The sequence below is a fragment of the Gadus morhua genome, chromosome 9 (assembly GCF_902167405.1).
Source record: "Gadus morhua chromosome 9, gadMor3.0, whole genome shotgun sequence".
In the NCBI taxonomy this organism is placed as follows: domain Eukaryota; kingdom Metazoa; phylum Chordata; class Actinopteri; order Gadiformes; family Gadidae; genus Gadus; species Gadus morhua.
The window spans coordinates 18438303-18451981 of NC_044056.1; the positions used below are offsets into that span (position 1 = coordinate 18438303).

Sequence of the window (13679 nt, forward strand, 5' to 3'; positions counted from 1 at the left end):
GGAATTTGATTGGACGCTATTATGGAACCTCATGATAAAATTTAATCAACATGATTAAACGTATAATTAAGCTGTCGTAATTCACTTTTTGAGTGACTGATTACATTTTTCTATTAATTGCGGACATTGAATGCATTAGCAATGTTACAAATTTAGCTTATCCTTACTTTAAGGCATAACAAGAAATGAACACTGTAACAAATGTCATCGGGTTGGTCTCATTGGGTTGGCCTCATACCTGAGATATAGTATCCGTGCTATCAGACCATACAGCACGATGGCCAGGAGAAGTGGCACCACGTAGAAAATGGCAAAGTCAATGAGGTAGATGGGCAGGTACAGCTCCCGCTTCACCTTGTAGCCACACTGAACGTGTCCACTCTCAACCACCTGCAATTCATGCAACGTGTTGTGGGTAGAAGGTCAATATGGGACATATGATATACACGTCATGAAGAAACAGGTAGGGGGTCATACATCTTAATGAAGAATGATGTTAGGCTGTGGACACTGGGGATCGAACCCGGTACCTTACACCTCAAAGTCAAACACTCCTAGGCACTACATCATCCTGGCCCCAATTTGTCGTTTCTTGGCAAAGAGACTAATGCATTTGATCTTAAATAGGAAAAATACTCAAATCTTTTTTATTTTGGGAAAGTTGCTCCGAAACTAAAATGGGATTTAAATGGAAAATCTTTCCCGAACCTTAATGTCGACCAGGAAGAACCACAGCATGCAGTAGATGCAGGTAAAGACCCAAACCCCGGCAATGATCCGCTTGGCCCGGGAGACTGTGCACACCGTCTTGGCCCGCATTGGATGACAGATAGCGATGTACCTGCACATTGGGAGCGGCCCGGGGAAAACTGAACTTTAAAAAGAGCAACGTTGTCCCAGAGCTGATGGCATTCCACTCCGAAGTATTTGCTGATTTATGATGATTTGAGTAATTTCATCTTTTTAAAACAAAGCACGCAATAATTCATGGACATTTGAGTGGTAGACAACAGCCCCATCTAGTAGGCCTAAAGATATTGATGGCAATACAAATAAACAATTCCCCCTGCCTTATGTATAAGCATAGTAACAACGCTGTGGCCATTGCTAAGGTGTTTTGTAGGGAAGACGACAGCATGGTCTGTACACATGCAGTCTGGATCCACGGGATGCCAATTGTAGTTTGATAGTCTGTGTATTTGAGTTGTTGTGAACCCCAGGGGTTAGAGCAGAGTGGCAGCACCTGTTTTTCTGGCCTCTGTTGTGCAGCCAAGGCATTTACACATAGGTCCTACTGAATGGTACTACTCAAGTTGGGAGTAGCTAATATGATTATACAGGACTAAGCAGTGGCGTAACAAGGCAACGACGGGCCCGTATGCAGGATGTTCAAGGCGGGCCCCCCCCCCGTTATGATTGTTGACGGGGGGGAGGGGGGGTGGGGCGATTTTTTTTTTTTTTTGGGGCCCCTGATTGGCCCCGGGCCCGTACGCACCCGCATACCCTGCTTACTGATAGTTACGCCACTGGGACTAAGATAAGTGCAAGTAGAAGTTTTATGCAAGAGTGCGTTATTGAGGACACTTTCCCTTGCGGTTTGCAATCGTGTTGACACACATATACACGCACAGTTGCAAAGTGCAAGTGAAAAACAAACAGCAAACAACAACGAAACAAAACAAGCAAAAACAAAAACAGGCTTGACCCAAGAGGCCGGCCCCACTCACTTCAGCCCCTAACTCACCTCTCCACCGTGAACGCCGTGATGGAGCAGGAGGAGACGTTGATGCCCAGGTACTGGAGGTAGGTGATGCCCAGGCACCCCGAGTGACCAAACACCCACGTGCCCGACAGGCTCTCCGCCACGTTGGGCAGCCCCGCCGCCACCAGCACGGTGAGGTCGGCGACGGCCAGGCTCACCAGGTAGCAGTTGGTGGGCGTCCTCATGTGGCGCGTGGTGAGCACCACCAGGACCACCATGACGTTGCCCACGATGCCCGCGGTGCACACCAGCAGCACCAGGAACACCGACACCGTCTTGAACTCCAGCGACTCGGCCACGGGCGGGGTCAGGCCCAGCGAGACGTTGGTGGGGGCGGCGATCCGGGCGCTGCCGTTGGCCGCCATGTGTGACGCGAGGGACTTGGACTTGGGGTGTTTGGATTGTGTCGCCGGGTGCGAACCCTCTGACGCTCCGATGGATTAGGGCTAATTTGGTGGTAAGTTAATTGTGGAGTCGTTTGCCGGTCTTAAATGTCATTGGAATCAAATGTCAAATTGATTCCAATCAAGGATGACATATTATTTGTGAGGAGGGGAATTACATCTCATTTCAATCTGAGATCACAGAGGACTTGCTTTTTCAAAATGCACACAAAGGCCACATCTCCGCATTGAACAGAGACAGGCTAAAATAAATATAATGTTATTACTTTTTCAAATAGGTACAAGTGTTTAAGCATCATCTTTTCTTTTGTTGTTTTAAAATGCACTGTTAAGCACCTTGGGGTTGTACCAGACCATGAAATGTGCTATGTAAGAAAATGGGTATTATTATAATCATAATTATAAAGCAGGATAAATTACAGGCTAGAGTCTGTTAAATGGTTTCCTCCGTTTCCTGATCAATCTCTGTGTCAATAAGTACACCTCAGTTCTTCCATCAATTCACCGGCCTCTCGGCCTCTTTTCGCAGGGAGACTTTCAGCTTTCATTATGGCTCCACATTGATGACAGACCAGCATTGAGGGTAAATATACTGGCAGGCCATTCCTTGACCCTCCTACACATGATCCGTTTTAGTGCGATCCACCTGCAGAGAGAAGATACACTATAGAAATCTACAGAAAGACAGGGTTATCTACAGCCTGTATGGTGGATGGAAGCAACTGCCACACAAAACACACATTCATTCATTCATTCATTCATGCACTTGCCTACTCACCTCTCCCTCTTCCCTCCTGTGTGTGGGTCTGTTTGTTTGTGTGCGCATGTGCATGTGCATGTGTGCATGGTTCTTGCCTGGAGGTGGTGTTTTGTGACTCCTCTTTGGGTATTGAAAGCATGTGTGCAGTCAGCTGTATCATGCTCTCCTACGGAAGGCACAGTGATAACAGAAACCAGGTGGTAGTCCCTGTAAATATTCCAGGTAATGAAATGTTACGGCATTACTATGCCAATAGGTATATTAGCCATAGTAATGGTAATAAATTACTACGGTATTCTGCATCCTATGCTGCAATGGGGATAACTAATTCCAATATCTCTTATTGATACAATGCCAAGAAATCCGAAAAAACCTTGCGACAAAGGCAGAATATTTTTAAATGATCAGTAAATAATGATCTGAAATGAGCAGTTTTAGTCTTAAATGTAACTTTATTTTGGCTGGCACTTTGCCTCTGATGTTTTAGCACTGCTGCAACAATCCAATAGACAGTACTGAAGATGTGTTTTACCCCTTACTGTTTCTGCAAAAGGTCTCATTCTACTAAAGGATCAATTAACAGGCATGTGTCCGTGCTGTTAAAGTGGTCAGGCGCTGGATGTCTTTTCCAGGCATGTGTTCGGCAGCATTTAGATATATATTTTATGTATATTAGAGCCACATTCTTTCTCTGATCCAATCGAGATGGACAGAAAATTATGAAGTAATTTAGCGCAGACACACAGTGGTAGAGCTCTCACCGCACCCACTGTTACTAAAATAGGCCAGCTGCAAGAGGGACCACCTTGGCAGACCCAACAGGCCTGCCCATTGACCATTTTGATTCCCATCAGCAGTGCTGCTGGAATATATAAGTATGATTGGAATAGCTATTATAATCCCTTTTTTGGTATTCAGTTGCACGATGACTATGCCTGATGATGACATAAATAATAACAATAACTGTCCCTAAAAGTAACAATAATAACAATAATAATAATAATCATCCTAATCCTTTATGACATAATAATGACATTACATACACATATAGCCTACCTACACGTTTAACATTTCTTTAATATGTATTAATACGGTAACCTATCTCGGATTCGGTCCCACTATTTTAGGATCCAAGAAAGCCTCCAGTCAGTTAGGTTCGCTTATGATATAGCACGACGTGTTGATTGTAAGTTCCCCAGTCCCCGTCAAATTGCATGCTCATCTTTAATTTCTGGATTCCAATAAGCACTTCAATTACAGTACCTGGGTTGTGACTTGAATTCGAGTACTGCAATCATGTAAGTAAACGGAAATAAGGCAGTCGTGTGACAACCAGAAAGGAGAAAATATCAAGTCTGGGGGTATTAACAACTTTGTGAGGTTAATTACTTTGTATAGGCTAGTTAAGATGTTTCTGTATTTTATATATTTTGCGTAAATTGTTACATTTCTTTCTTTACATAGGCCTACAAAATTTTTAATTATTAAATAGGCTATCAAGGGCCGTTTAAAAAAGATTTGACAGCATGACATCCAATTATACTAGAAAGAAAATCATGTCGCCTACCTTCTATCTCGAATCCTGGTAGAATCCTGGCAAATGCATTTTATTCAATAATTTACTGTACTTCCAAATCCCAGCCATTCAACCACGTCAATTCAGTTTATAGAAAGATTTCAATGCATTAAAAACTAAAAAAGGAAAAGAAAAAGAAAGAAGGCATGTTCACCAGACAGCACTCTTTATACTACTGCGCTTTACTTCCACAGTGCGAGAGAGCGCTATCAACGCTCTGCTCTGCCTGTCTAGGGAGCGGCGGAGGGTCATGGCGCCCCCATGCGTTCAAATGATTCATATCTTTAATGCATGTCATTTGAAATAAAGCATCTTAAAGTGGGCTTCTTGTTGGGGATTTATGCAAACATTATTTGGCATTGAGGTGCACTGAATATATCATACCATCAGCAAGGGGATATTTTACTTCCCCCGCGTTGTTTGCTTTAGGCTATAGCCGAAATATAACACTAAATGAAACATTGACCGCTTGTCGTTTTTCTGCACCGCGGCTTTTCCCCAACTGTCGCGTGTTGATGACGTCAATGTAATGGCCGCTGTCGCTGTGTGGTGTAGGGCTTATTATTTTCTGAAACACAGCGGATAAAATAACCAGAAAATATTATTGTACTGCGTAAAAGCGATTTAATAGAATCGGGGCAGTTCGTTACGCAGCAAACCTGTCTTCAACGAGGTCCAGGTTGACAAGGTGAACAGGATTGTTTTGATCTAAGCTACCACTAGCAAAATAGCAGAGCTCCTCGCCGTTAGGAGTGGTTGCATTGTTAATAGAAAGAAGCATGCATGCTCCATGTCAGATAGTGAAATCCAAGCGCGCACTGTCACTTTTTATTTCACTACATGGGTGAAGTAGGGTCAGTCGCTTTGTCTAATCATGTACCCATGATCAGTGGGAAGTATGGTTTGGCGTTGACAAGTTTTGGGCCTTGTTGCTAGCTAGCCCGATCCAAGTAGCAGTAATGTCAGCAGCCACTGTACTTCAAAATGTAACTAATATTGGGAATCATATCCGCGGAGTTCGCGATATATGCGCGTCCTAAAAATATATTGCCATACTTCCATAGTGTATACTTTTAATCGATATTCAGCGATGGCTAACTTTTATATCAGCATCCATGTATTTCATGATTTAAAGTATTTTATTTTTAAGTGTCGTTATCAAAGCTTCGTCCTTTGTAGTCCAGCCTCTGATGTTCCTAAACGTTGCTCCTGTTTTTTTTCTTCATGTTATTTGATGTTTGTTTACTCAAGTGGAACAATCTTTGATGGATACCCCTGAAAGCCCGACCCAGTCCCCTCAGTCACCTGAGGAGCAGGAGAAAGGCTGTTCAGACAGCGAGCTGCTGGATTCTCCCGACGAGGAGGGCAGGGTTATCTCAGACAACGAGTTAGTCGACGACGAGGACAATGGAGAGCTGGAGGAGGAGGAAGAGGAAGACATCCAGCAGTTGGCGAGTGTAGGGCGAGATTCCGAGTTGGAGGATGAAGACGAGGTGGTCCCAGAATTTGTCTCAGACCCAGATGACGACGATGAGCCCATCGGCGAGGGGGGGACAGGCAGCGGGATGATGGGGCCCGACGACGAGACCATCCTGCTGATGGACGGAGACGACGACCCTCCGCGGAAGAGCCATTCGGCTGACGATGACGATGAAGAGGAGGAGGGAGAGGAGGACAATGAAGCAGAAGAGGAAGAAGTCATTGATACGCCACAGTCTCCAGATGCCGAGCCAGACCACGGCAATAGCTATTCGGCCCGAGGGAGAGAGCCCCTAGAAGATGGCGAGGAGGAGGAGGAGGAGGAAGACGAGGAGGACAACGAGGAAGAGGAGAAGAAGAAGGAAAGCCATCAGTCTCCTGGCCATGAGCCGAAGGTTTCTGCAGCAGGGCACAAACCTGTAACAGTAGTTACAAAGGAGGTGGAGGAGGGGGAGGAGGAGGAGGAAGAAGAAGAAGGAGGCGAAGAACAACAACAATATTGCAACAGGGTGGAGGAGGAAGAGGAAGAAGACGAATATAAGAACAGGGCAGCAGAGGAAGCCAAGAGGAGGACCGAAGAGGATGAGGAAGATGCTCGGAGGAGGAGGAGGGCGGCAGTGGCACGGGAGATGAAGGAGGACACGGCGTCGGCCTCCCGGGAGCTGGATGAGCACGAGCTGGACTACGACGAGGAGGTCCCAGAGGAGCCAAGCGCCCCCCCGGCCGCCGAGGATGAGGACGAGGAAGAGGAAGGCAAGGTGGAGCAGGGAGACGGGGAGCACGCGGAGGACAAACTCCGAAGCATCAGGAAAAGGGAGAAGAAGCCCATCCTCCCCCCTTCACCCAGGGACGGCCCGTCCAGGAGGGCGGGGGACCACAAGGGCCCGGAGAGGGGTCGCAGAGACTCTTTCAAGAAGAAAGACGAGGATGACGGGGAGATGGACGAAGGAGAGATAGACGTAAGTGAACCCCTGCAACGCCATTTGTTTTGCTGAATGCAAAGTGTGCCTTAAGCAAAACAAACAAACAAATAGCTGTGCTAGGCAGGGGCATTCATTGCTGTCACTTCGATTCAAATTTGGTGGTACTCGTTATGCTTTTGATCCATTTATTTTTGCTACGGATTTAAATGTAGACCCTTCACATGATCTAGATTATGAGTACTAGTACCACAGGTGTACTGTAAGGGATGTCTCCTTCCTAGCTGCATAGCACCAAAAACAACTGTCTGTCCTCCTTGACCATGTCCCTTTGTTTTGTTTTACAATACTAACAGATTAGCAGATTAAATACAATGCAGTATATAGAATACTTTTTTGAACAAATCAACAGATTACAGATCAGCTTCTGTGATGGCCTGTAGATGTTGTTGCAGGCTTTCAACATTTAGCCAAAGCATTAATGTGTGTGTGTGTGTGTGTGTGTGTGTGTGGGGGGGGGGGGGGCAGGATGATGACCTTGAAGAAGGCGAGGTCAAAGACCCCATGGACCGAAAGATCAGACCACGTCCTATCTGCAGGTTCTTTGTCAAAGGTAGTCACAACACTCAACGATATTATCTATTAGGGGTGTAACGGTACACAACAGTCACGGTTCGGTACGTACCTCGGTTTTGAAGTCACGGTACGGTACAGGACGGTTCGGTTCATAGTTATGGTGAATAAAATGTGTAACAAATATAAAAAAATACTGCTGCAATTCTCCAATAACCCTAACATAAAATTAATGAAAAATCCAGTGTTAATGCTCAGTCTAAACTCTTTAAGCTGGTATGTAAACAAAGAGTATGTAAACTTTAAGGGTTTAAATAAAATATTCCTGCAGCTCTCTAAAGCTCTGAAGTTCTCATAAATATAAATATCAATCATTAAATAAAAGTGCAATTGCAGCCTTAACTTAAATTACAGCTTATGTATTTTATAATCTATTGGTGTTTTCATTGCCTCTCGTAGGTCAGAGGCAATGAAAACACCAGTAGACCTGGTGATGGCATTTGCCCGTTCTGAATTCCCAGACAGGTGTAGGGGTTGATTAAATAGTGTAGGGAGCTGGGTTTGAACGGTTTGAGCAACTTTTTTTCATTTTGCAGCGGTGACACTAACACCTGGATGGTGCTGTCACGTTAAAATTGTACCGGGGGCGAAAATTTTGTGCATGTTCGATGTGTTTCCATTTGCATAGACGATCGCTGTTGAACAATGTCTGCACACTGCTTTCGACTTGTCCACTCGTCTTTCCCCATTGTGATAATTAACCTGGAATCCAAAGTTCTCCCACACTTGGGATTTAAATGACAGGGGGGCATCTTCAAGCTCCAGTTTTCTGTTGTCGCTCGCCATGCAGTTCGCTCTCAGTTCGCTAGTAGGCATCAATCCACACACAGTCGCGATCGCGCTCTGCTACTGCTACTACGCGGAGTTCGCGCACGTGCGAGCCGAGCCTAATAAGGCTAAACGGTCCGGGGGGAACTCCGACATTAAGTTTTAAGTTCCGCACCGCAAAACAAGCCTTTACATTCGCCATATTAACGCTATGTACGCCACATTTACGGACCGCGGTACACCTCTGTAACCGCACCGAAGTGCCTGTACCGTGACGGTTCGGTTCAAATACGTGTACCGTTACACCCCTATTATCTATATAATGTCCCCAAACCTATGCTCCCTGTTTGCTTGCCCGCTATTATATTGTATGTGTTTTGCTAGTATGTTTTTGTCCATATCTGCTTCCTCCAGCAAACAAGCAAAGTGTTCTTTACTTGCCACTCAGGAGATCACATACATTTGAAACAAAATCAGCTTTATTGCCAGAACAGCCCCCTGAGAGTCGGCTTACCATTAGTCCATCAGAAGAGGCGTATGCCGCGTTTCTTCGTGCTGGTGCGCTTCGGCCCAGCATGCCCTGGCCCAGTAGTGAAGGTGCGGCTTGGCCCAGCTCAGTTATGGCTCGCGTTTCCACCGCCGACCGTACCCTTATGGTAGGGCGGGGTTCAAGCCGGATGGCGATAGCCGGGGCAGCTACTTAAGCATCGTGACCTCATAGCAGCCCGACATAGATTAGCCTGCTAATAAAACCAAGGAAAAAGAAGAACGTGACAAAATGAAAAGAAGAGCAACAATGTAGGACGACCACGAAGGACGTTAAACTTTTGCGCAATATTTTCTTCAATAAACTTAAGCTTTCGCCGTTGTCCTGAAATGCCTTGCGGGTACTGTTTGCATTATCCCCCTGTCGCATGCAGTTGACGATTCTGTCTACCAAATATTTTGTAAGCTAAATATTGGAGGCTGAATATGCCTTGGAAGACAAACCCTTCCAGACATTGCTCACAACATTAACCGTTACCCTGAAAGAGCTCCACCCGCACACAAATTCGAAATCTAAAATAAATATAGACACCTTTTCCGTTAGTTTGAAAAAATCAACAAGCACTATTGCAACTGCTTCTGTTGTGTTTTTTTAACACCATGAACTCAAACACCACAAATCACGTATAATCTTTTTTTTTTGGGCCCCTTTCATATGTGGTCCTGAATCGGATACGGGTCAGATTCAGGCGACTGTAGAGTCACTCTAGACCAGGGCTAGCCAACAAGGAGCCGCGGCAACCTGTTCCCCTGCAGGGACCACGTGGGTCGCCCGCAGGTAGTTGTGTCGTTGTGTGACTGTTATAATGAGCAATGTTGCATCTGAAATGCGCCACACACCGTAGCAATATACTATAGGTGTCCGGGAAGCCCAACCCTCGGGCACCAGTATTAAATAAATCGATGCTCAGATGGAGCTTCAGATGGATGCTCCATCCACACAAACTGTGGTGTTATACTATAAGTTCCCAAAAGCTGAACTTGTTTTCTTTCGAATAGGGCTTGTTCTGCCATACCATTTCATCTAAACATTGCACAATGTTCAAACCACCTTAGATTCCGGCTACTATCATGCTATGCAACATGATTGTCTTCCGACATTTTTAGGCTACAATGAAGCTCTCCCGTAATTGGGTACACAGAGTTCTTCTGTGCGTGATGCATTTGGCAGCATTTGTTATTGCTCTTCTGCTCAGTTCGGACTGTGACTGACTGGTTCACACCGGAATCTCAGCTTGGCCACCTTTTTAAAACCTATTGTGAATAGTCAAACAAAAGAATCAGATCTGAACCAAATATCAGAGTAGAGCAGTGTGGACAAAGCCGAGGCGACGCAGAAAAATGTTTAGTGGGGGGCAGCCCAATTCATTAGTGGGGGGCAGCCCAATTAATTTCAATGATGACCAACCACAAAAGTGGCATGCCTGAGGTGCAAAGGGACTGCAGCGAAAAGCCTATTGTAAGTGTATGTATGTGTACCAAAGTATCACAGTACTAAGGTTTTAGGCTGTCTAATCATGTCTACGGCAATCACTCTCCAGGGAGAACAGCGGCTTGTGTGCTTTTGGTCCTTGCTCGTGATTGCCCATTTCCAACTATAGGGGGAGCCCTTGCAGAGAGCATTTATGTGTATTGCTCTTTTAGGGGCTATGTAGACTAAAATCATGCATCAATTATTGTAACTTAGTTGTTATTAAAAGGAATATTACATTTTATTATGTATCTCAAATTTTTAAAATCGAGTACCAGGACTTTTTTTGGAGCCCCTTTACTTTCTTTTTCTTTTTTGTTGTGAAGCGCATTGGGTCATAGAAATGGCTATACAAGACTATTCTTATTATGTATTAGAGCTGTCAGTTAAACGCGTTATTAACGGCGTTAACGCAAACCAAATTTAACGGCGTTAAATTTTTTATCGCGCGATTAACGCAATTATTTTATAAAAAAAATAAAAAAAATAATTTTTTTTTTTTTTTTTTTTTCTTTGGCTCAAAACAAAGAAGCAGTAGCCTGACTGCTATGTTCAAATGACATTTGTTCACAGCAGTCGTTTAATTGCACTATAGGCTTTTTTTTTGTATCGTCCTGTTTTGATCAGTGTATATGCCAATGTTGTTATCAATAAAAAATCATTTGCACAAGGCAAGCCGATGCACTTCACCATGTTGATAAGAGAATTAAAATGAGAAGAATTATGGGACAAAAAAATCAAGGGATATTTAGCATAGAAAAAGAATTTGCGATTAATCGCGATTAATTAGAGTTAACTATGACATTAATGCGATTAATCACGATTAAATATTTTAATCGCTTGACAGCTCTAGTATTTATAGAACTTAGTGCTTGCATTGCATTTTGTCGAATGACTTTATTGTAGTTTATCTTTGCATTCAACCACAGGTAATTGTACTTGGGGCATGAACTGTCGGTTCATCCACCCGGGAGTCAACGACAAAGGCAACTACTCCCTCATCACCAAGCCCGACCTGTTCTCCCCCAACGGGGCGCCCCCAGGGGCACCCCATCCCCTCCTGCCAAACAACCCATGGGTAGGTTTCACTTTTTGTTGACGGGCCTGCACACACCCACACACACACCCACACACACCAATACTCTCTATTTCGGCTGAATCACTCCCACTCATCCTCTCTCTCTGTTGTTTGTCTCCCGCCCACTCACTCTCACTTGTTTTCCGTACCAGTCTCTTGGCTCGAGCCAAATGGTTTCAATGGCTCGAGCCATTGAAACATTGGCTTTGTCATTGGTTTTCCCATGACAAAGCCAAAAGCTTTGTCATGTGAAAGAGTTCAGTCGTGATAGCACTAATGTACTAATGTCAAATACAACTGTGTTCTGCATGTATTTATTATATAGGGGCGACTGGGGAGCCTATTTTACTCATGTCCTCTAGGCTAAGGAAAAATAAGACAGGATAAAAATGAAAACATGGACCTTTATTTCAGGGTGTCCCCTGTCAATCAAAATGATAACATGCATTTATGACTTAGGTCTGGGAAAATAGGACTTCCCCAAACAAGGAGTTGTGGCCTATTTTGCCGTGAATGCATTTTCCTTTTCCAAAAAGTCTTATATGCTTAAGGTGACTTTCAATAATATAAAACCTGTCAATATTTCTGTATTTTGCCACTTCTCTGATGGATTTTCACCTTTGAGATCAGTGGCTGCTCTCTTTCTCCCTCTCTTCTTGGCACAATATCTTTCAGACAATAGTTAAAATATGATAAAAACAGAATCAGTTGTGTGATACTACATTGAAATACCAGTTTATACTTTAGAGACTTAACTTAAAGTGCATCATGGTGGGATAAGTTGGAAGTCTGGCTCAATTTACTCCTAAAGCATGTGGCTTACTTTGCCCGACAGCCACGATTTTGGGAAAAAAAACTCCTAGTTTAACAATTCAAGCTAATCTTTAGCTAAATTATTCCCATGGTTTTATACCTTGGAATATTACCACCATATATTACATATATATTTACAAGTGGATACATTTGCCCTTATACCTGACATGTTAAAAACTTACTTTGACATGAAAAATACTGTTCACTGTGAAAAAAACATACTTGGAACTTTACCATGTGCTTCTCTACACCACAGCCAGATATAATTGATGGGTGCGTCCTTTGGTGGTCAAATGACCATACATGCGGAAAGTTGCCTAAATATAGGGGGGTGGTCAATTTAACCCCCAATATACCCACCCATCTTACCCCAATCTTGCCTACATTATAAATCATAGGCCCATAACAAATATATTAAGTGTCTGATTTAATATTGATAACCAACACGTTTTTCTCCCTAACATAAAGGACATCAAGTGGTTCCATACTTTGTTAAATATGTCTGAAACATTGACCAGTGTGTAAACAAGACCTTTCTCCAATATATCAGCTCTCAATGAGCTATTTTAGATTAGGAAGGAAAAAAAGAGCATCAAACTGTATGGGTTGCACTCGCGCTCAATCCCTCTCTCCGTCAGTATCCCTCCTTCACCCTCTCTTGCTCCCTCGCCCTGTCTTGTTGTGGTCGCTGAGTGGACGAATGGAGGAACCTGTGCCTCCATGTGTTCCTTACCGTTGTGTGACCTCCCTTCTCCGCAGGGCGCCCCTCCGGTGGAGGAGCTCCCGCCGCCCCCGCCGCCCGTGGAGCCTCCTGTGGAGAGTGCCTGGGAGCGGGGCCTGAGGCATGCCAAAGAGGTGATGCCCACCGGTCTTTGATCAGCCGATCGCCCCCCCCTTTTCCCCAGACGGCCGCCTGCCTCTGATGAACGGATAATGAACAGAAAACGTGAAACACGTTTTCTGTTCATTATCCGTTCATCAGAGGCGGCGTCTAGACTGATCAATGAAGTGTCGTCTCATATTAGCGGTCGAAGACTAAAACCGTTCCTCGCATTGAGCTCTTGAGGACTGAAAAAAAATGTTGTTCGGTTCCGGTTTCCGACCGACCCTGTTAATTTATGTGCGACCCAAATTATTTTATGAGCTTTACAATTTTTTTTTTAATAATAATAATTAAAAATAAAATAAAAAATGTATGCAAACTATAATAACGTTTTTGTACAGCACCTCTTCATTCTGTACAAGGATGAGCGAATTTTCTCGTTTTTAAATGAAAACAACCTACCTATCATTCGCTGCCGCTGGAAAAAATTAAATAAATTCCCTACCTACCCATGACCTCAACTGACAACCAACAGGAACCAAATTATTTTTTTTTTAGGACTGACTTTCATTTTTATTTGATCCAAACTGTTGGTATTATCCCACTTTCTATCGGGCCTCCCACATGGTTTGGAGGCCGCTAAAAC

General features: G+C 44.1%; 2 protein-coding genes across 5 annotated transcripts in view; one reads left to right on the forward strand and one right to left on the reverse strand.

Annotated features, from left to right (window-relative positions):
• The window catches only part of trhr2 (thyrotropin releasing hormone receptor 2), a 13097-nt gene extending 8432 nt beyond the window's left edge, over positions 1-4665 (reverse strand). The window contains exons 1-4 of the mRNA XM_030366382.1: positions 4494-4665; positions 1745-2812; positions 709-841; positions 239-390 (exon numbers count right to left, since the gene is read on the reverse strand). Coding sequence (XP_030222242.1) covers positions 239-390; positions 709-841; positions 1745-2127 — 668 coding nt within the window. The 5' untranslated portion in view covers positions 2128-2812; positions 4494-4665. The remainder of the gene's footprint in view (positions 1-238; positions 391-708; positions 842-1744; positions 2813-4493) is intronic.
• A 331-nt stretch (positions 4666-4996) lies between these two features.
• Positions 4997-13679, forward strand: part of zc3h18 (zinc finger CCCH-type containing 18) — a 41268-nt gene continuing 32585 nt past the window's right edge. For all 4 annotated transcript variants that reach the window (XM_030366377.1, XM_030366378.1, XM_030366380.1 and 1 more), the window contains exons 1-5: positions 4997-5190; positions 5754-6940; positions 7430-7514; positions 11249-11397; positions 12970-13065. In XM_030366377.1, coding sequence (XP_030222237.1) covers positions 5768-6940; positions 7430-7514; positions 11249-11397; positions 12970-13065 — 1503 coding nt within the window. In that variant the 5' untranslated portion in view covers positions 4997-5190; positions 5754-5767. The remainder of the gene's footprint in view (positions 5191-5753; positions 6941-7429; positions 7515-11248; positions 11398-12969; positions 13066-13679) is intronic.